This window comes from Ambystoma mexicanum, chromosome 3q (assembly GCF_040938575.1).
Source record: "Ambystoma mexicanum isolate Mex_15411 chromosome 3q, UKY_AmexF1_1, whole genome shotgun sequence".
Taxonomy (NCBI): domain Eukaryota; kingdom Metazoa; phylum Chordata; class Amphibia; order Caudata; family Ambystomatidae; genus Ambystoma; species Ambystoma mexicanum.
In genome coordinates, this window is record NC_090926.1 from 755,450,082 (window position 1) to 755,471,415 (window position 21,334).

General features: G+C 47.0%; 1 protein-coding gene across 2 annotated transcripts in view; it reads left to right on the plus strand.

Annotated features, from left to right (window-relative positions):
* UNC13D (unc-13 homolog D) overlaps positions 1 to 21,334 on the plus strand; it is a 2,023,528-nt gene that overhangs the window by 478,898 nt on the left and 1,523,296 nt on the right. For both annotated transcript variants that reach the window (XM_069654742.1, XM_069654741.1), the window contains exon 9: positions 6,067 to 6,138. In XM_069654742.1, the coding sequence (XP_069510843.1) occupies positions 6,067 to 6,138 (72 nt within the window). The remainder of the gene's footprint in view (positions 1 to 6,066; positions 6,139 to 21,334) is intronic.

A 21,334-nucleotide genomic window follows, 5' to 3' on the forward strand; every position in this document is an offset into this window, starting at 1 on the left:
ACCAAAACCACAGGAATACTGAAATGTGAGATCTGAGTGCTCCGTTCCTGGCTCGACAGACCGAACTCTACATCTGCCGGTCGTTGGAGTTTTCCGCTACTGCACCTGTGTCTTCCCCTATGTTATCTAGTACCCCCACTGTCTTCTGTGGGGGTTTAATCGTGCAGTTCTGGAGGAAGTGACCAGATTGGCCGCAATATAAGCAAAGTTTTTCCTGACGCCTCCGTTCTTTCTCCGCCCTGGTGAGTGGTCCCCTGAGAACACCCAAATGCATGGGTTCTGAGTGTATTTCTGAGGTCTGTCGATGGGATGCTTCCTTTGGTCTGACATACACTGGTCTATGCTCTGATCTGGTTTGGTCGGCCTTGCAATCCTGTAACCAGTGGTCTAGTTGCATAGTTAGGTCGATGTATTCTCTGCAATCTTCGGGAGGATTAACTACTTGCGCCAAGACATCTTTTAATTCTTCTCTCAGTCCTCGATAAAATAACGTTATTCGTTTTTCCTCTGGCCAACCTGATTCGGCTATTAAGCAATTGAATGTGCCGACATATGAGATTAGATCCTGACCACCCTGTCGCAGAGAGAGTAGCTTATCATCCAGGGCCTGACCTCGAGTCCGATGGGCAAATAGTTTTTCCAGTTCATGCTGAAAACCTGGGTAATTTCTCAGTAAAGGGTCGTCCCTAAGCACTAACAGGACGGACCAGTCCGTCGCATGCCCTCCCAAATAGGAGAGGATAAAAGCTACTTTAGCTTGGTCGTTCAGAAAGGTGTCTGGTTTGCATATGAAATGTAGCCGGCATTGATTCATGAATGCTCCAAGTTTCTTGGGATCCCCAGAGAAGCGTTCCGGGGGTGCTAGACCAGCTTGGGTCTGTAGGAGCTGTCTTGCCAAATCGTCTGTTTTGTCCCTGTTGACTACCAGTTTGCGCCTTCAGGGATTTGTCTCTGAGCTGGCTGCATGCACCTCGGCCCGTAGTTCACCTAACAATAGGGAAAGCTGGTCTACGTCGGAGGCTTCCATCGCTCGGGCAGAGGTATTGAGGATGGCTTTGTGTTCTGTCACACTCACCTGTGTCCCTGCAGGAGTGATGGACGAGCCTCCCTTGACCCCGAGTCTTCACTTCCCCTGTTTCACCCGGAGGAATACCTTGATCTTTAGTATGGTGTGCACTCCATCCTGCATTTGCAGGGGCGCGATTCACTCATGTGATTGGTGCCAATGTCTGTAGGCTGAGTTCAGATGCCAAATGCTGTTTTATGCCTTCACAGCAAGGCTGAGCGTTCAAGGTGTCAGTTTCTTCACTGGCTAGAAAGTCCTTCCCACAAGTGAACATTGCGCACAGAATGTTGAGTGTCCAGAATTGCCCGTATTGTCTTTTCCGGTATTTTTGTGGGTGAGTAACGCTGCGTGTAGAAGCTAGCTGCTGGTAGGTTTGCGCAGCACCTTCAATTCGAGCGCGCCTGGTAATGTCTCTCCCTTTCCCTTGCAGGGGAAATTATGTGGTATTAACGCCTCGAGTCCGGGTTCAGCGCTACTGGAGACTTGGTGGTTAGGTAAGTTTGCACGGAGGCTTTTGGTAAGTATGCACCGCGTAGAGAGAGAGAGCTCAGTGAAATAAGTGTCTGCGTTAATGGAGCGAGCGCAATGAATAATGTCTCTTCTTTCTTACAGGCGTTTGTGCGCTCGTGCAACTAACCTGGATTCCAGCGTCGCGGGAAGATTCGGTGAGTATGCGCAGAAGATTCGGTGAGTATGCGCAGCGTTACTGATGTGCACGTGTTAACACTGTTCTTCTTTGCTCTTACAGGTGCCGGGGTAGTAGTCCCCTCTTGACTGGAATTAGCTGCGGAGTGGAGTAAGAACCAGGTAAACTGAAGCTGAATGATCCAGAGCGGGTAAGCAGAAGCAGGATGATCCGGAGCAGGTAAGCAGAAGCAGGATGATCCGGAGCAGGTAAGCAGATGCTGGCTGATCCAGAGCACGGCAAGTGTGTTGCTGAGACAGCTCCCAGTAAGCAACACAAAACACTAGAAGAATCTTGGGGGTGGCTTATATAGCCAGCCACACCCACACACTAGAGAGCTCATGAGTTATTATGCGCTTCCTGTTTGGCAACAGGAAGTGGTAATCGGGAAGTTACTACAAACACTAAGAAGGAATGAAAGGAGGGATTTGTTAAGGGTTCTCTATGTGCCTATGTCAGGCCTGCCAAGCCTCCACCCACCTTGCCCCAACTACCTGCCTGATGCCCATGACACAAGATACAGGTATCCAAAAACGGTGGTCCTTCTTCTATAGCGCTGCGTAATTTAGTGCTTTCTGCTAATACCTAGACACACGTAACCATACATAATCATCCATGAACCAAGCTAAACTGCCTAACTTACAGGTATTTTTTTTTGTTTTTTTATAATTTTCATCCATAAACCAAGTTAACACCCAGATCGCAGGTAACCATTTTATTATCCTTCTCTTCTCTTCACAACAACACAATACAACAGACAATAAACATACATGTCCCCCAAATTCCCTCCCACCTGTATTTGTCAGATTTCTGGACCTATACTTACAACAACTCAGTGGATCTGCTGAAGCCCTCGGACGTGCCGTCACTCCCACAGCTTGCCGCCCCATCTTCTTATCTCTGAACGTCCCACGGAGAGCAGGCAGGAATGCAGGGGAGACAGCATTTTTTGCTGAAGGCATTAGCAGTCATCCTCTGCTGCCAATTTGAAGTGGAGTGAAAAACCAGAGGTCAGCTCGAGGGAAATCCCCCATGCCCAAGGAACTGAGGAGGTCATAAATGTGACTAATTACTTTTATTAATAGATTTCAAAAGCAGGGATAGGCACACAGATTTTTCTGCAGCTTCCAGTGCACTCTCAAATCATTACAGGCTAGTAAAAGGGTTTTTACTGCATGATGACATCACAACCAAAAGTTACATTCCTGGACCTTAGATGAGATGGGATTGGGTGAACAATATGGGTAGACATACACATATTGGGTAGAACCGCCTAGGACCACCCAAAAGAAGTCTGCGGTAGCTTTCATAGCTTAGGAAAATTACCAGCACATGAGCACAATGATGAGTGCAGAGAATGGCCTCAGGGTACTGCCTGTTTCCCAGTAAGGTTACCACTTCTCTGACTCCTATGGCCTGCTGTGTTATATTTTTGCATCTTCCGTCTTCAGTTTGCTCGGAACAACAGTTTCGGCCTGCCTAGGATGAATGGGCCTTGTTCCCCAGGTTTAGGTCACATGTGTAGGGACCATAGATTTGAGTTTCTCTGCTTGCATTTATGAAGAATTTCAGCTGCCTGCCCTTGCAGGTGTTCTATCTTTTCTGTTGACTCGAAACACTCTCAGCGTCTTTGGCAAATGTGGGCACAAAACTACCCTGCTGGCTCTGTCTGCGTTTCTCAGGGAAATCAGTGTGTCGGGCCTCTCCCTGTGTTTTGAGCCTTTCCAGTGCCCTCCATTCATTTGAATGCAGCTGCTTCTTCCATCTTTATTTATATGGCTGTTCATATTTGTTGCTTTTGGGCATCAGCGAGCAGTTCATGTGTGTTCTTGTGCTTTGGTGATGTCATCCGGTTATGGTCTGTGGGTCTGCTTCAGGGAGTGGCATCTGCCATCTTTGTGGTATGCTCGGGGTGGCAGTTTGAGGCCCCCACAGCAGTCCGATAATGCTGTTGGAGGCAGACATTATCATTTTTCCATCCTTAGCATTATCTCATCTAGAAAAATGGGCCTCAGAGAAAGGTATAAAAATATATCAAATTGGTTCCGACGGGGACATTTAACAGTGCTGAACGGTCTTTTGTTAAAATGCATTCAGTTAGGAAAGATATGTTTTGAAATGGATTGCATTATGTTGTTTTTGTTGCTGTTGTACTGTACTATTAGTTCTTTAGTATTTATTATGTGAGTTGGCATGCTTTTTGATTAATGCTGGGGGGATGTTTGTTGCTATACTTGCACAGTTGACTTTATCCATTGTTTGATTTCATTTCTTGGTTTAACAATTGTAAAACTGTAAATTAAGAGTTTAAAAAACACATTGCATGCAAGATATTGCTTGGGGACGGATATATGAGTCAATGTACGCTACCTCATTGAACCTCACATCTACCTTTGACCTCGTGAATCATGGTAGACTATGGAATAAACTGGCAGATGAGCATCCCAGAAGGTTTATTGAAAGTCTTAATTAGCCTTCATTTGAATTCTAATACTCAATGAAAACTGGACCTGGCTAGTTAGTCTAATTAGCTAATAGCGACTAAGGTGGATCTCTTATGCAGATTATTTCATGCTATTAGATTGAACATGCATAGGTTTGCCAAGGGTGCTTACTGTCTTTGCTAGCTTCATAACTGAGAATGGTTTGAAAATAAAGCCGCAAAAAACGAAGATATTGTGATTCACAACTTCGTAAAAGAATCCTTGTTTTTCGTGGAGTTTAAATAATGAACGTATAACTAAGGCTGACAACCTAACATATTAAGGATTTCCTATACAGAGTAAACCAGTCGGGTATAATTTATGAAAATACCTGGAAAATAAAGCAAGATACGTAATAAATGTGGAACATTTTCAATCGTAACATTAGCTAATTATTCTGAGGGGAGAATTGTACCCAAGCTGCTGTACAGCATTGAAATGGTGCATTTCCGGGTCCTGGAAAGGCTGGGAAAGCTGGAGGCTCTGATATGCAGGAGAGCTCTGGGTTTGCGAAATTGCACTGCTGTGCCTTTTTTGCGCTATGTATTGAGCCTAAAATCACTAAAAGACAGAGCTAGTTGGAAACTTATTTCTCTATCACAAAAATGTGAGACCCTATCGTGAATACATTGTATAGTAATCTAGCCAATTTGCTGGATGAAACACGTAATATAACCATAAATCAGCTGCCAACTCACTGTGCAGGAATTCTGGGGGAACAGGGTTTTTCGGTTGGCGCGTGTGAAAATGGCATTCTTTAGAGCAGATTGGGTTCTCACCAGGGATGTCATGCACAGCTATAGTTTGCTATCTCATTTGAATGTGGAGCATGCACAATTGGGTGTTGTAACACCGTACTGGTGCGATTTCCGAATGATAAAATAGGAATGACTTTGCTGAGATTTCGATTAGATCTATTACCTACACCTGACATTTTTTCCAAAAGGAAAGTAATTGCTCATAATTTAGCCTATTGTAGACATTGTAATAATTTTGAAGGAAAGGAAACTTGGAAACATTTATGTTTATATTGACCTGCATTATATTTTTTAGAAGGCTTTATTTTAGACAGTTTGTGTGTAAGGTCCAGTATGTGGATAAATGTATTTTGTGGAGTCGATTGGTGAGCCTCACACCCACCACTGTAGCAGTTGCAGTGGCAAGCTTTATTGTTGGTTTGAAGCATTATACACTATAGGTATAGGAGATCATTCACTCTGCTCTTTTATTTTCAATTCTTTTTTATGATTTTTTTTTTAAGGTTAATGTTGAGAACACATTTATTTACGTATGGAAAATGTATTATGTACCTTTGTTTTTCTATTTTTGTTAAAGCTGATAATATCAGCTAAATACAATTTAAAAAAGGGATATTGCCCTGAAACGAGAGCCAGCAGGTTCAACTAGAGACAGCTATATCCATCCCTAAGAAATATGACATGCATGGGACAATATACATCCCCGCTCCTCTCCCCCTGCCCCTGGTGTTTAGTGCATGGATGTAGCTTTCCACAGAGACATCAATCTAATATGAATACACTGTGCCTGTGCTTAGGGGTTCTTTCGATCTTCCAATGTTTCACCCCATCTTCAATGGGGAATGTCCCATGTATTGAATAGTCCCATTTCCAGCTGAATAGTGTTAAGGGTTTCTCTGAGTCACACTTGTGCACCTATTGGAAGGGCGTGAAATCTCACCTGCAATTGTCTGTTGTGCTTTGTTGACCTCACCCCTCCATACCTATTACAGCCGATGATTGGGTCTACTTTTGACTTTGCTCGGGATGTTTCCTAAAAGCCATTCTCTCACTGTTTGTCCATTCTCCATGCAGGGACGCTGACGACGAAGTTGAGTCGGTCAGGAGTAAATTGGTTGATATCACAGATCTTCATGGCCTTAAAAGGTAGGTTTTATTATTAATACATTTCCACTAGTTGAGAATTGTTACAAGACATTACCTACATATCTTCCCATGTGTTTTGGAAGCAGCAGTTAATCTATGCTTCATCTAACTACCTACAGTTATCTCAGGTTCTACCTAAATCAAGTGCGCAAAGAGTCCTGCCACAAACTGAGACTGTGACTCCCCACTGAGCCCAATTTGCCATCAATATGCTGGTTCCCTGATGAGAATGCCTCCCTTATGTTACTGTCTGAGCAGTCATTGGGCCCGGCAAGCAAATCTGTGAGGATTCATGGGGCATTGGGGCATTGCGGGGCATTGTGGAGTCATAGGTGCTTGCTGGGCTCAAATGAGAATAATCCTCATGTATACCATCCCCTTACAACCACTTACTTGAACTTTAGTTTCCTAGTTAAGTTAACAGATGGCAGTATTGTGAACCCAGAACATTTTAGAAACAAATTCACAGTTTCCCGGGCAACCTGCTCTTTGAACAGCACTAAACAGACCAAATACATTTCTCCGAAACTGAATCACAACCAAGCGAAATAGTGATCAGGGCAGCTGATATATCAGTATGATAATATGATAATGTAGAAATCTAAAGAAAATAGTTTTTCACACCTGAGCCCTTTTAGCCAGCAGCCCTAAATTGTAAAATAAATTGACAATCTTTTAACAGAAATGATCTTTCAAAAATACACCATGAATATCTTGAGAAGGAGCAACAGCTCAATTTAAGGGCAGAAAGAAACTTTTCCAAAGGTGTAGAATACACCATCATAGAAAATGTATTCACCTCACCCTTAATACATGTCCACCCTTAAAGAAAAATACCTCTAGGCTAATTTAAAAGTTTAGAAATGGCATTTTATTCAATCTGAGACGTATTCTCTACTTTACACAAGAAGAGAATGAACTATAGACAAATTGCCTTAAACTGTTAGCGGCTTTTGTCAAATTTCACTAATTTTTGGTCCATCTGGCAGCAGCCCATGTTTTTGGTACAGCGTGATACTCTTGATGTCATTTGCGCATAAAACATCTACTTTTGGCGATGCGCCAGAAATGCACACATTGCATCATTTGTATTGTATTGTATTGTACTGAGACTTAATAAAGCTCGAACAAGACCAATAAAGGCATCAAGGCGCTGGGAAGGAGAGAGAGGAAGGAGGTGTCCATGGAACCTTAGAACAGGAGGGTCTTTAGATGTTTATGGAAAGAAAGTGAGGGATAATACGAATCTCGGCAGGAAGAGCATTCTAAAGAGTGGGGCTCAACACGGAAAATGATCTTCCTCTTGCAAGAAAGGTTCGCCGAGCTGAGAGCTCTACAGGGTCATTAGGGTTCCAGTTTGGCCTGCAGGAACTCTGCGCCAGTGCCATGAATTGTTCGATGAACAAGACAGAGGGCTTTGAACTTGATACAGCTTTTCACAGGAAGCCAATGGAGTTGGCGAAGGAGATCCTGGGAGTGAGTCAGTCTAGGAGCATTTAGGGCAAGACGGGCAGTCGAGTTCTGAAGAATCTGTAGACCTTGAAGTAGAAATTCAGGTTGGCCAAGGTTGATCCCGCTACAATAGTCAATAGACCCCATAATGGACGCCGTAACAATTTTGGATCCGAAACCAGTCGGAAGAAAAGGCAGATCCTTTTTTAGTACTTTAACTTTGGCAAATTGCAGACACTTGAGCTGATGTGGACCCTGAGGACATGATTTGAATGCCTAGGCTTTTTACAACCGAGGCAGGTTCAGGACATGGGTCCAAAGACGTGGGCCAGTAGTCGGAAGTCCAAGATGAGCTGGAACAGGTAGAACCAACCAGTAAGACCTCGGTTTTGTCACTGTTAAGCTTAAGCCAGTTTTTTGACATCCAGTCAGCAACTGCTGAGAGACAGTTCTTTAACTTGCGAGGAGGGTCAGTAGAAGGGACATTGAGACGAAAGTGAATCTGCGTGCCATTGGCATAGGAACAAATGTGAATGCTGTGATTCGATATCAGTTTTTAAAGAGCCAGCATATACAGATTAAACAAAAGAGGGGAGAGAGCCGATCCCTGCGGGACCCCACAATCAAGGGTGATGGGAGAAGGAGCCAGGGAAACAGTCTGAGTTCGGTTGGAAAGAAAGGATGAAAACCACTTTAGGGGCCTGCCTACAATTCCAGCTTTGTGGAGCGGTGTCCTTACAAAGGATCGATTACAAAAGGTTTGAATGCAAAAGGTGAGAGTCAATAGGATCGAAAACCAAAGGTTCACATTTTTTTTTTTTTTAATTATGTGTTTTTTTTTGGGTTTCCATTTAGGTAAAAAAAGTGGTTTTTACCACAAAAACGGGGGGAGGGAGAGGGACCCCCCCCCCAAAAATAAATGTAAGAAAAATACATCCATTTTTTCGAACCTTTTGTTTTTGGTCCTTTTGACTCAAGCCTTTTGTCAGTCGATCCTTTTGATTCGATACTTTGACCTATAACGGAAGACAGAAGGGAAGTCAGTGATGGTCAATGGTATCGAAAGCCACGGAGAGATCAAGGAGTGCCAATCTCTCTGCGGTCTTGAAGTAAAGCAATGTCATCAAGAAGAGAGACCATAACGGACTCAGTGCCCATACCAGGTTGGAAACCTGCCTGGAAAAGGATGAAGGAGATGGTTAGTCTCAAGAAAGGCAGAGAGTTGTGGAGTGGCAATGACTTCAGGAAATTTCATGACAACAGGGAGGAGAGAAATGGGTCGATAGTTTTCCACATCCGCGGGATCTAGGTGTGAATTTTTCAGAAAGGGAGAGATCACAGCGTGTTTAAGTGAGTTTGGGATATAGCCAGTAGAGAGGGAATGTTGGAGGGCTAGTGTGAATAAATTGACAAGTTTGTGAGAAAGGGTTTGCAGAATACGAAGTGGAATAGGATCGTGGGAGAGGCAGACTTAAGCTTGAGAAGGGCAGTGGAAACCATGGTATCTGTCACTGTCTCAAACTGGAAACTGTTAACCGAAGAGGAGACTGGGAAAAAGACATTGGGAGGAATGTCAAGAGCATGTCGCTCAGCACATATCAGCTCCCGAATTTTACAGAACGTTTCTTTGAAGAAGAGTGCAATTTGATCACAATCTGTTTGCGTAAGCAACGTGGCAGCAGGAGGCCGAGTCGGTTGGTCAATTCCTTGGCCACCTGAAACAGTTCCTTAGAAGAGCAGGTAGCACTCAAAATACGATCAGCAAAGTACTGGGCTTTGGCATTTTTAATAGCACCTTGGTAGGTATTACATGCTTAAAGATAAGCCAATTTGGCAGAGGGTTCAGAGTATCGGTACCGTCTACATTCAGCTTGTCTGCATTTTTGTTTCAGTGTTCGCAATTCGTGGGAATACCAGGAGGCAGATTTTTTTGCACGGATGAAGGAGAGCTTAGAGGGGCCCAAAGAGTCTGCAGTGGATTGTAAGGCCTCAATTAGGGAGTCACAGGGGTAAGAGTTACAATAGATGTAACAATGTTTTCAGAAGAAACGTCAAGCCATTGGCATTGGAATTTGGCTAGAGAAGCCCGTCTGGTTTTGGGCTGAACAGAGGGAATGGAGAAAGCTACCAAAAAATGGTCAGACCAGAGCACCGGCAATGGGGGGAAGGAGGAGAGCTCATAAATATCTGAAAAAATGAGATAAAGCTGATTACCAGCCAAGCGAGTGGGGCTGTGGTTTCTAAGATGCAAACCGCAGTCAATAAGAAGTGAGATAAGTTTAGCAGCTTGTTGATCAACAGTATTATTAGTGTGAAGATTAAAATCACCCAGAATAACTATTCTAGGGTATGTCAAGGAAAGGTCAGCCATCATTTGTGTAAAGCTATTAAGAAAGCAGTTGGTGGCATAGCAGAGAGGACGATAAACAATGAGAAACTGCAAAGAGTATGCAGGAGAAACCAGAATTTTTATATGGAGTAACTCTCAGGAAAGATTGTGATTGACCTCAATAATGGAGCAGCTCAGAGTTTTTTTTTAAATATAATAGCCACTCCACCGCCTGCTCTAGGGGTAGGTCGGTCAAATTGAAGAATGTCATACTGGGGGCTGGGGGGAGGGGCATCTGAACCAAATCAGGGCCCGAAGTTTCATTGAGCCAAGTCTCTATAATGCAGAGAGCGTCAAGGGGAGCTCATCAAGAGAGGCGAAAAGTTTGTCGCGATGAGCCACCGCAGATCGTGCATTAATGAGAAGGAATTTTAGGCTACAATAAGAGGTGTGCATAGCCTCTAATGTGGCCGGCGAGATGGAAACATTAAAACCATCAGGCCAACTCATATGTAAAGGCGCCAAATTGACAAGATGGCTACGCGAGTAGGAAATTGTGCACACCTTACAGCTGTTAATCATATTGGTTTCTCAGGCCCACGGCATGGAGTAGTCCCGGACGGGCACAGACAGGCTTGCTTTGAGCGCGCCGTTGGCGCGCTGATGGCGTGCCCGCTTGCACCCGTCCGCTGCGCAGGCGTTCTCTCCAGCACATTTATGCCAGAGGGAAGATCAGTAAAGCGTGCATCATGCATTAAAGGATAAAGAAATAGGACTCACGCTAGGACTGAAGCACAACCTTAGAAGGAAAGATCCTGGGTAAAACAATGTCATGAAATTAAAAGCAGAACATGTCAAACGTTATCGGAGCAGTCAATGCAATAAAATTATTCAAATAAAATACAGTGTAGAAGCGCTGCAAGTGGCTTTAAATGGAGGTCGAGGGGGAACAACCTCACCTCTGGCTTCTATGCGGGCATTCTCTCTGGCACATTTGCGCAACTGTTTTCACTGTCTCACGCAAGGGACATTTTTTGGTGTTTTCTTTCAGAATGATTGTGTCACATAAAATGTGCAACATCATAAGCACCTCTTTGTTCCATTTTGCATCTCAACGAGATGCACATGATGGATATAAATTTGAAACCCTAAAACAGAGTGTTTCCTTAACAGATGAGGGAGAAGGGCACTACATGGCAGCCAAAATTCAACAGAAGAAAAAATGTACTCTAAATATTCTTTTTCACAAGCTCACATTTTTCAGGCATTGATGACAACTGTTTGTGGCATAGTCAAAACCTCATGTTCATGTCTTTGATATAATACATCAAAATATGGTCTAAAGAGACAATCAGTCGGTTCAAGATATCTGAAAATGTCTGTGGATCCGAACCTAGCAGAAGTGCTTGGGCACCCTCAAAGACAGTCGCTAGGAAGCTTCTACTTGGCTAAAGAAACATACATTGCTTGGGAAAACTATCAGCATGTCTGAGTGAAACTGGAAATCTGTTTTTATATACCTTACGCTGTATTTTACCTTTGTGATTGGCTTGATTGTTTGTTGGACTGTGGGTAAGGTTTTAAAACCAATAAACACAATAAAATAAATAAAGAAAAAAAAGAAACTGTAAACCAGAATCAAAAGCAAAGAAACAGAGGCCACTGACACTATCCACTTTATAGTGTCCTGTGTTATCAAACTGGCCATGTGATCTATTCTCTAAAATACCTCCCTAGTTGGTTTGACACACTGTTCTTGTATGAATCTCCTTTTTGAAGTGGTTCTCAGTTCTAGCTCATAAATTGCATATGTTACACAAAGAACTGCCCTAGTGGGGAAATAGATGGGTACATGAAAGTCAGTTTTCAAAAGACTGATAAATCTAGTTCTGATATTAGCATGTTGCAGAAACCCATCTACGCAGGGAAGGCACAAGAAGACTGAAATCCAAACATTCCTGCAACAATACTTCTCCTCTCCTGAAAGAAATAAGAGAAAGGTGGTGATTTTTCCGATGGTGAGTTGATCATGGCGAGGGGGCTAAATAGAATCTTAGACTGCAGCATGGTCACGGCCCAACAGGTAAATCATGAAGACACAGAAAAAGCTCTTAAAATACTGACAATTCCACAAACCGAGTCTGTTAGATTTGTGGTGGTGGACTTCCGATCTCCTTAACCCAAAACAGGCCCACTTTTTAAGCGAGTTCACGTTTGTCCGTAAAGCAAGTTTATAGTACAAACGGCCAGGAGGGGCTAGATGATGCTGCAGTGTCAAGCTAACCAGTCTCCTCGAACCACAGAAAGATCTCACATGATATAAATGTTTCAACAGATAACACAATTCCGCATATTTCGTTACAAAGACATCCCCCCAAACATGATTGGTCAACCCTATACAAAGAAATCTAATCTCCTCTAGTTCCAACGCTCTCATTGGATTCATTCATTTAACCACCATCCGCTATCAACATACATTTGCATCATCTCATATTTGCAGCACGCCCCTTCTCAGGATCTTCCCGTAGTATGTCATGACACCATCACATGGTTACATATGCTCAAACCTAATTTACTACAAGTTCCAACTGGTCGGGGACCTCTAACCCCGGACGTGATGCACATGGCTTTTCCAAAGATACTTCAACAATATAAGGAGGGAGAGAAACAAACAAGTTCCATTTTAACTGGTGATAAGTATCTTAAAAGGCCCTGAATTGCTGGTGTCCTCATTTCACACTAATCTTTAACAACTACCATTTCAGCATGCATGGCCTCTGATCACATCCTGGTCACTCCTGAGACCCTGAACGAAACCCATAAACCATATGTTCACTCTGCTTTTAAGCATCCCTTGCACCAGGTTTATTACCCGGCCCGAAACTGACCCTACCAGGTGCCCGGACTTCCCTGGACAATGAATAACAAGCTCCCATGTACTTAAAATGATTACATCTCCTCTCCACAATAGTACCAAGTCATAAAAGCCTGAGCCTGGCCGTAGCTGACCATTTGATGTTATTGCAGCTGCCCGCTGCCTTTCCCCCAGCATTCAACCTTGCTCAATCAGTTTTCTGGGTCATACAGTGTCTATCTCGCCACCCCAGGTTTCTGCAGCCCGCACAATAACTAGACTCGCGGCATACAGATTTGTGTATTTTGCCATGTACCCTGTGTTCCCCAGCTGCCCTACATTTCCATAAAAACCCCGGTGTATGCATATCCATGCATGTATGTTCCAAGATTACCGCGTCCCCTCACAGTGATATGATATGATATGGTATGATATCATATGATATGATAAGGCATTTGTAACGCGCCTATACACAAGTGTTTCAAGGCGGGGGGGAACAAGGGGAGACAGACAACGATCCTACTAGGCCAGGTGTCATTCAGATCGCGCAAGTGCAAGGGTAGAGGGGACTGGGAAAAGTGCAAGGGGAAGGGGAGAGGGGAAAGTGCAGTACATGGTTAGTAGAATACAAGATAAATAATAGGGCCAGCGGGTGGCAAGTGCAAGGAAAGTGCAGTACATGGTTAGTAGAATACAAGATAAATAATAGGGCCAGCTGGTGGCAAGTGCAAGGGAAGTGCCGGGAGAAGGGGCTGTAGGATACAGAGACAGTCCCGTAGTGCAGGTAGGCAGTGCAGGGAAGAGTGGCTGGGCCAAGGACCGAGATCGGTGAGTGGCCCAGTAGCAGATTCAGTGCAGATTCAGTGATTTTAGCAGGGGAGAAAGGGAGAGAAAGCGGAGGCAAAGAGGAAGGTTTTGAGGTGCTTCCGGAACCGGAGATGGTTCTCCTCAAGTTTCAGGGAGGCAGGAAGGCTGTTCCAGAGGGAGGCACCTGCTGTGGAGAGAGATCTACCCCCAGCTCGTTGCTTGGAGAAGCGGCTGACCCTGAGGTCGTTGGAGGTGGATGAGCGAAGAGCTCGAGAAGGAAGATATTTAGGAAGAGAGAGTTGAAGGTATTTTAGCCCACGGCCCCAGAAGGCCTTGTGGACAATGCAGAGGGTTTTGAACTTAATCCTCGCAGCCACTGGGAGCCAGTGTAGTGATTTCAGTCCTGGAGAGATATGGTCCCTGGGCTTGAGGCCAAGGACAAGTCTCGCAGTCCTGTTCTGGATGAGTTGCAAAGGGCGGAGAGTAGAGACAGGAAGATTTAGATAGAGGCTGTTACAGTAGTCCAGCTTGGAGAGAACCAGGGCTCTGGAGACAGTGAGCTTCTGGGGGAAGGAGAGGAAAGGAAGGATACCTCTGAGGAGGTGTAGCTGGTAGTGTAACTTCTTAGAGACGTCAGATATGTGAGGAGAGAAAGAGAGTGTGGAGTCGAAGATGACCCGAGGTTTTTTGCCTTGCAGGTAGGAGCAGGAAGAGGGCCAAGGGAGGCCGGCCAGAGAGCTGCAGGGAAGGAGGGAGTGGGTGTGCCGATAAGTAGAATCTCAGTCTTACTGGCGTTAAGGCAGAGGTTGTTGGCGGCACACCATTCCTGGATAGCAGAAAGACAGTCAAAGATGAGGGAAGGGGAAGAGGAGGCCGAGGGTAGCCTGAAAATGAGCTGGGTATCATCCACGTAGCACTGAAAGTTGGGACAGAGAGCGGCAATGCGGTGAGAAAGAAGTGCCAGATACGGGTTGAACAGCCAGGGGGAGAGGTTAGATCCCTGGGGGACACCACAGGTAGAGAAAAAGATGTCAGAGAGGAAGGACCCCAGTTGGACCTGGAAGGATCGATTGGAGAGGAAGGAGGTCAGCCACGCCAGAGCCTGACCAGTGATACCCAGGTTATCAGGGAGACGGTTGAGCAGGATGGTGTGGTTGACAGTGTCAAAGGCAGAAGAGAGGTCAAGTAAAATGAGAACACAAGGGGTGTTAGAGTCAAGGTTTGAGAGCAGGTCCTCACAGATGTTCAGGAGAGCAGTTTCTGTGCTTCTGGCAGCTCTGAAGCCAGACTGATGGTCATGAAGACTACCAACAGTTTCAGCATGGAGATTAAGATGGCAGATGGCCAGTTTCTCAAGGAGCTTGCCCAAGAAGGGAGTGATAGAGATTGGGCGATAGTTAGCTGGGCAGGAGGGGTCGGAAGAGGGTTTCTTAAGAAGGGGGTGCACAATGGAGTGCTTGAGGGGGGATGGGAAGACTCCAGAGGCGAAGGAGTGATTGCAGAAGTCAGCCAGGGCAGGAGCCAGGGAGTCGATGTGATCCTTGATAGTTTTGGAGGAACAGGGGTGGACCTGTTTTGATGAGACTTTCATAGATCGGACTTGTCTCGAAACCCCGTCAGCAGAAAAAAGGGGAAAGGCAGAGAAGGAGGGAGGAGGGGTGGCTGCAGAAGGGCCAGAGGGAGGTGATAGGAGGAGAGCGAGGACAGGATGTCCTGAGTTTTTGAAATGAAGTGAGAGGCCAGTGCCCTGCAGAGGGCCTTTGAGGGGACAGGAGAGGTGGAGACTGCAGCAGGGTTGGCCAGCTCCTTGCAGATTTTAAAGAGTTCGGCCAAATTGTTAGATGCCGCAGAGATGCAGGCTTGGATAAGGGCTCTCTTCTTAGTGAGAACGGAGAGCCGGTATTGCCTTTGGAGCAGGCGGCAGGCCAGTTTGTCAGAGGATGAACATGAAGCACGCCATTTCCTCTCTGCCACCCTGCACTTGCGTTTAAGGGTGACGAGATCCGAGTCATACCAGGAGTTACATTTGGCTTTGGGCTTCAGGCGGATTCTCATGACAGGGGCAAGGATATCAAGGGTATCAGATATAGCAGAGTGGAGAGTGGAGAGGGCTGTGTCAGGGTGGGAGTCAGCCGAAGGGGGGGGGGGCGAGAAGGTGGTAGCGAAAGCCGCAACTGACACGCGCTTCATGGGTCGGATGACCTTGAAGGTGGGTGGCAGTGATGAGGGTGGCTTTGCCTGTGGGGTAGGGAAGGTGGCCGATAGATAGTAGCCACGGTCAGGGAATGGCTAGGAGAGAGAGAGAGAGTCGGCAGACAAGGCATTCAAAGGAGGAGTAGGTCTGCGTAGGAGTGACAGTGGCAGGAATCCACTCAGGGAAGATAAGGGCCACCCCCCCGCCCCCCCAGTACGGTTGGGCCTGGCAAGGAGAGGATCTTGTAACCGTCAGATAGGAGTGTGTCAAAGCTGGTGACAGAGCTGGCCGTGAACCATGTCTCAGTGAGACAGAGGATGTCAAGGTCCAGTTCCTCAAGAAGGCGACAGATATCAGAGGAATGTTTGACGACAGAGCGAGAGTTGAGAGTGGCAATGTGGAGAAGGTTGCCATCCTTGAAGGACTTCCGGGGAGGGGTACAGATCAGAGGAATGCCCTATGGAGGTGAAGAAGAAGGAGCCAGAGAGAGGGCAGGGTGAGAGGGTGGAGGCAAGGTAGCCGAGGACAGAGAAGAGGGGACAGCAGGAGAGGAAAAGAAGTCGATGAGGCGCGGGAAGCGTCTATCAAAGAGGTGGAGGTTGGCCTGAGGGCCTTGGACCAAGATGGTCCCATTAGCGTAGACATTAATGATGGCCTTAGAGGAGCGGAAGGGGGCCAGGAGGACATCCCAACGGGTGCCACCATTAATGGGAGAGGAGGAGAAGGGAGAGAGCACAGAGACCATATGAAGGGTCCATTGGTCAGGGGAAGGCACGAAAAAGAGGATGTCAGTAAGAGTTTCCTTGGAAGAGGCACTGGTGTAGGTGTCAGCGATAGGGAGGCCTGGGTTGGAGACCAGGAAACCAGTGGTTTCCCCATCCGCAAATCTCCTTTCTCACATGCACATATGAAGCTCCTTGCTTCCCACCTTTAGGCGCTATGTCGCACACCATGCGACTACATTGCATCAGCAGGTTTTACATTATGTTTTTACGCGCATATGAATCTAAAATGTGTCAACTAAACACAAAGTAACACTAATAGTAACACTTGTTCCATTCTCATTAACTACAATAGATATATGCTAAATAGCAACATTGAGCCAACATCGCTGTCACCCCCAGTCACCAATACGGTGCATGCGCATAAAGCAAACCCCTATTTCCCATTGAGACCTTTATCCACCACCCCAACAGATTACTGGAGACAACTACACCTGGGAAATAAAGATTTCTTGTACTTTTCCCCTGCACACAGAGGGTTCAGCAGGATCAATCTTATTGCCACATCCATATAAATGCTGTCAAATTTTATCTGAGCACTCTCCCATTGATCTAACTTTTCAAATGCACCCAGTCAAATGCCCCTCAAAACCAGCATGGAAGATGAATACAAATATCCTAAGGGACCCCTCACTGTAACTTGCATGTGTGAGGTGAGGTCTCTTGAGTTTAATGAATGATTCCACGTTTGTGCTTTTAACTCGCAATGGACATTTGAAAGCATGAATGCACGTTCATCCTCATACCTCCTCCACGCATCTGCAATACTAGCATTTCATTGAAATATCTCACTGCCTCTCACCCATGCTGTTGACACAAAGAGCTTCATGACGGATTTGGTGGTATTCTGGCGGTAAATATGCTGGAAAATAGCCAACCAGAATTACTGTTACCGCCACTTAGTCTTGTGAATTAACCGCAAAATTACATTACAAGGGGTGGTAGGAAGTGTAAGTCTAAATTTGTTTGGAGTGCATAGAACTCCATAGGGATTTAGGTGGAATTACCACCAGCGGTAATTCTGCTGCCTGTAATTCAGTTGATTTTGCCGATTTTTGGCATTAAGGTGGCAGATTTAATCTTTCACCTCACTGCCTGAACTGTAGTACGTCGGTGCAGTAATGCGGCGGTAATGGAATTACCGCTACATTACCACTGTTTTTTACCACACCACCGTACACTCCAACACGGTTAAATGCCTTGTGGCATTTGAGCTCACACATTTGTGCTAATTTTAACCATTTTGTACTAACATTTTACTGCAATGTATCATCTTATCCCCCTTTTTAAAAGGCTTGCTTCTATTGTTGCGTATCTTGTTGGTCACACTCGATGAGCACTTCGAGGTAAGAGTTGCACACATTCATATACTGTTCATAAATTTCAATAAATATATAAAAATGTTTGCCATTGGGGGCGTGGCTCGGAGCTGCCGCGATCGGCATTGCTTCCTAGGAGCTCCTGCCTGGCCCAATGGGTAGCAATCAATACCGCCGATTCCAGCCCCCGTTAAGAGTTGCGGGTGAAACATACCGTGGGGGAAGATCCACGGCAACGATCACTCGAGTGGGTCCCCGCTCTGCTGCAGAATTGCCATGATTCGATCCATTTTCCTAAGCGGGACCCGCTCGGCGATAAAATGGCGGCCGCGACTCCGTTCCAAGAAGAGCAACCATAAGGGGGAGGTGCAGGCGTGTTGAAGCAGCCAAAGCCGCCAAATGAAGCGGGCTCCCTCGGCCGCACTGCCCCAGGCGATCCAGCTTCCTAGCACTTTAACGCATAAGCCAACTGCCAGCACCTCAGCTTCTCGCACGCGCGACTCTCTGGAGGTGAAGTGGATCCTTAGCACACAGCGCCACATTGCTGGACAGCAGCCACTGCCCTGGAACTTCTCGCTTCCTCTCATCCACCTTGTATACACGCGCTGCCCCCCCCGCCAACGCTGATCTGGGCGCTGCCATCCGCACCACCTCTCGGCTCCGCGGGCGGAGGCTCTGTGCCTGGCTCCTGCGTGCGGCCTGGAGCGGGGTCGGGGTGACCCGCAGCCGTCCGGCGCCTTCCAGCACATCGCCAGCAGCCGGAGCGGCCTCCCGTCGGCCCAGAGGAGCGGCATTGCATCAAATTGGCACACAGCCGACTACCCACAAACATCCAGATCCAGCAGCCAAGTGGCCCGGCCCGCCTCCGACGGGCTCTAGTTCCCTATCAATCCAGCGCAGTAAGACCCAGCCGGCGGGCTATCCGGGACCCCGGCTCCCCTAACCTGCATGAGGTGATCTCCCAGGGGCAGACCAGAAGGACAGCATCCAAAGACACAGCGCCCCGAATTACACAAGGTGAGGAGTTGGGGGCGTGGGTGGGGGGCCACCTGAGTCCTGCACGGCTCCCAGGCCTCCTGCTAAGATCTGCCCCCGATCTCATCTTCAGTGGGCACCGTGGAGACACTGTTCTGGGACCCTGATCCCCCACCCCGTGCAAGCGGCCTTGCCACTTCCGACCCGCACCCGCCAAGGGCTCACCAAGTCCCCATTTGTCCAGCAAAGCGCCCGACAAGTGACCTGCACATTTGCAACCTCTTTTCCGCCTGAAACACTGCGTGGAGACTGGAGCTCAGGGTGGTGGGATCCCGGTGCTGGCCCTGAGTTCCCCACCTGAGAGGGGGTGCCGATAATTCTCTGAGGCGAGCGCAGCCGAAAGCACCTAGGAGAAGCAAGATGTCACAAAACGGAAAGGCCATCAAGCAAACGGACATTGCAGCCCTAATGACCAGCTCATCCGGAGAAAAATCCAAAAAGGGGGATCCACCAGAGGACTCCACCAATAACTCCATGTCCACCACATCCGCTGCAGCTCACAATCCATCACAAATGGTCACAAAGGCTGATCTTCAAGACCTATTGTCGGCACTAACCAAAGAAATCCCGAAAAGCATGGAGGAGGTTACGAAAAAAATCAACTCTCTGGATAAGAGAGTGGTGGAGGTGGAACGCCGAACTGCCGATCTCGGGTCCGAGGTCTGCGACCAAAGATTCGAAGATGAGCAAGACAGGGACAGAATCGCGGCCCTACAGGCGAGATGCAACCTCCTAGAAGCAAAGCAGGAGGACGCAGAGAACCGGTCCCGAAGGAATAATATCCACCTTCGAGGGATTCCATCCTCCATTTCAGATGCAGACCTAAAAAGTTACGTCTCGGTGCTGCTTAGGTTCATAATCACCCCACTCCCGGACGAATCACCCCTGGAACTGGACCGGGTGCACAGAACAACCCCTAGGCAGGCATCCACGCTCCCCCCGGACGTTCTGGTGAGAGTTCACTTTTTACAAATCAAAGAGCAAATCATGCGCGAGGCGATGCAAATGCGCCAGATCACCTTCCAGGGGTCTGCTATCTCGCTCTTTCAAGACCTAGCGAACTCCACTCTTCAAAAACGAAAAGCTATGCGATCATTCACGGAGTGGCTGTGTGAAAAGAAGATCCCATACCACTGGGGGTTCCCGACCTCGGTCAGATTCACGTGGGAAGGGGCCAGAAACAAATCCATTCAATGAAAGAGGCGGATAAATTCATGGGCGTCAGGAGAATAGTCGGGGTGTCGGAGTCCGAAGAATCAAACCAAGCTCCTCCCAGAAAGTCCTCGGAAGGATCCTGGTCAAAAGCCGGCAGACGGCGCAGACTCCGTGGTCCCCCCAAGAAAGACCCCAACCCAGGATGATCAATCATCAACATCGCCAGAGAACCCAGGCTCTCGAGTCCCAGACAACCATACTTCCTGAGTCAAGAAACCAAAGGCGGAGGGAATCATCCAGTCAGCAATGAGCCAAGATCCTCATAGCAAGGAGGACCCTCAACGAAAGATGACTACAACCTTTCTAACAGTGCGAGAGCAACGCTCGAGCTCCAACATATTTTATTTCGGTGGCCCAGTTGGCCAACCTCTAGCGCATTGGTGCCACCAGTTTTCCCAGTGGCAGTAGGATGTCGTTTCTCCTACTAGTTCAATTCGGGGATGGGGGGGGGGTGAGTTTGTGAAGGACCAGTCCTAAGCGCGAAGTGCCGGTTCGCCCAAGATCCGGCCTCTCGATCAACATCACAACAAGCTACAACAACAACAAGGTTTAAACTACACCAACGCAGCAACCTTGCACCTCGATCAAAAACACATCTCCCGGTGGGGAACACAGGGCGAAGCATACCCAACGCAGAAGGAAAAGGTGATGGCTGACACAAGCAAGGTAGTAATCCTCTCATGGAACGTCCAAGGCCTGAACTCACCAAGAAAGCGCAGATCAGTGGAACACAGACTGGGGCAATTATCCGGAGACATCGTTCTCCTCCAAGAAACTCCCTTGCTGCACGAAGATGAAGACCGGGTGAGATTCAACGGGTATAAAAGAGCTTATTTCGCCACATCCGGAATGAAGAAAAGAGGGGTGGCAATACTACTAAGTGACAGAGTCCCGTTATCAAAAATCACAATAAGAAGAGATCCGGAAGGTCATCTGACTCAAAGGCCTATACGAGGAGCTCCCCATCACCATCGCTTCAATCTATGGTCCCAACACGTCTCAAGCCAACTTTATCGCAGACTTAATCCCGACCATCCTGGCCTTCCGTGAAGGTCATCTGTTCATCTCCCCCATCAACATCATCTGGGACGTGATGAAAGCAGTCGTCAGAGGGTCCCTAATCAGCGCTGGGGCAGAACAAAGAAAAATCTCGAACATTGCAGCAGCCAAACTGGAGCAAAAGGTAAACCAACTAGGGTCCGAACTGAA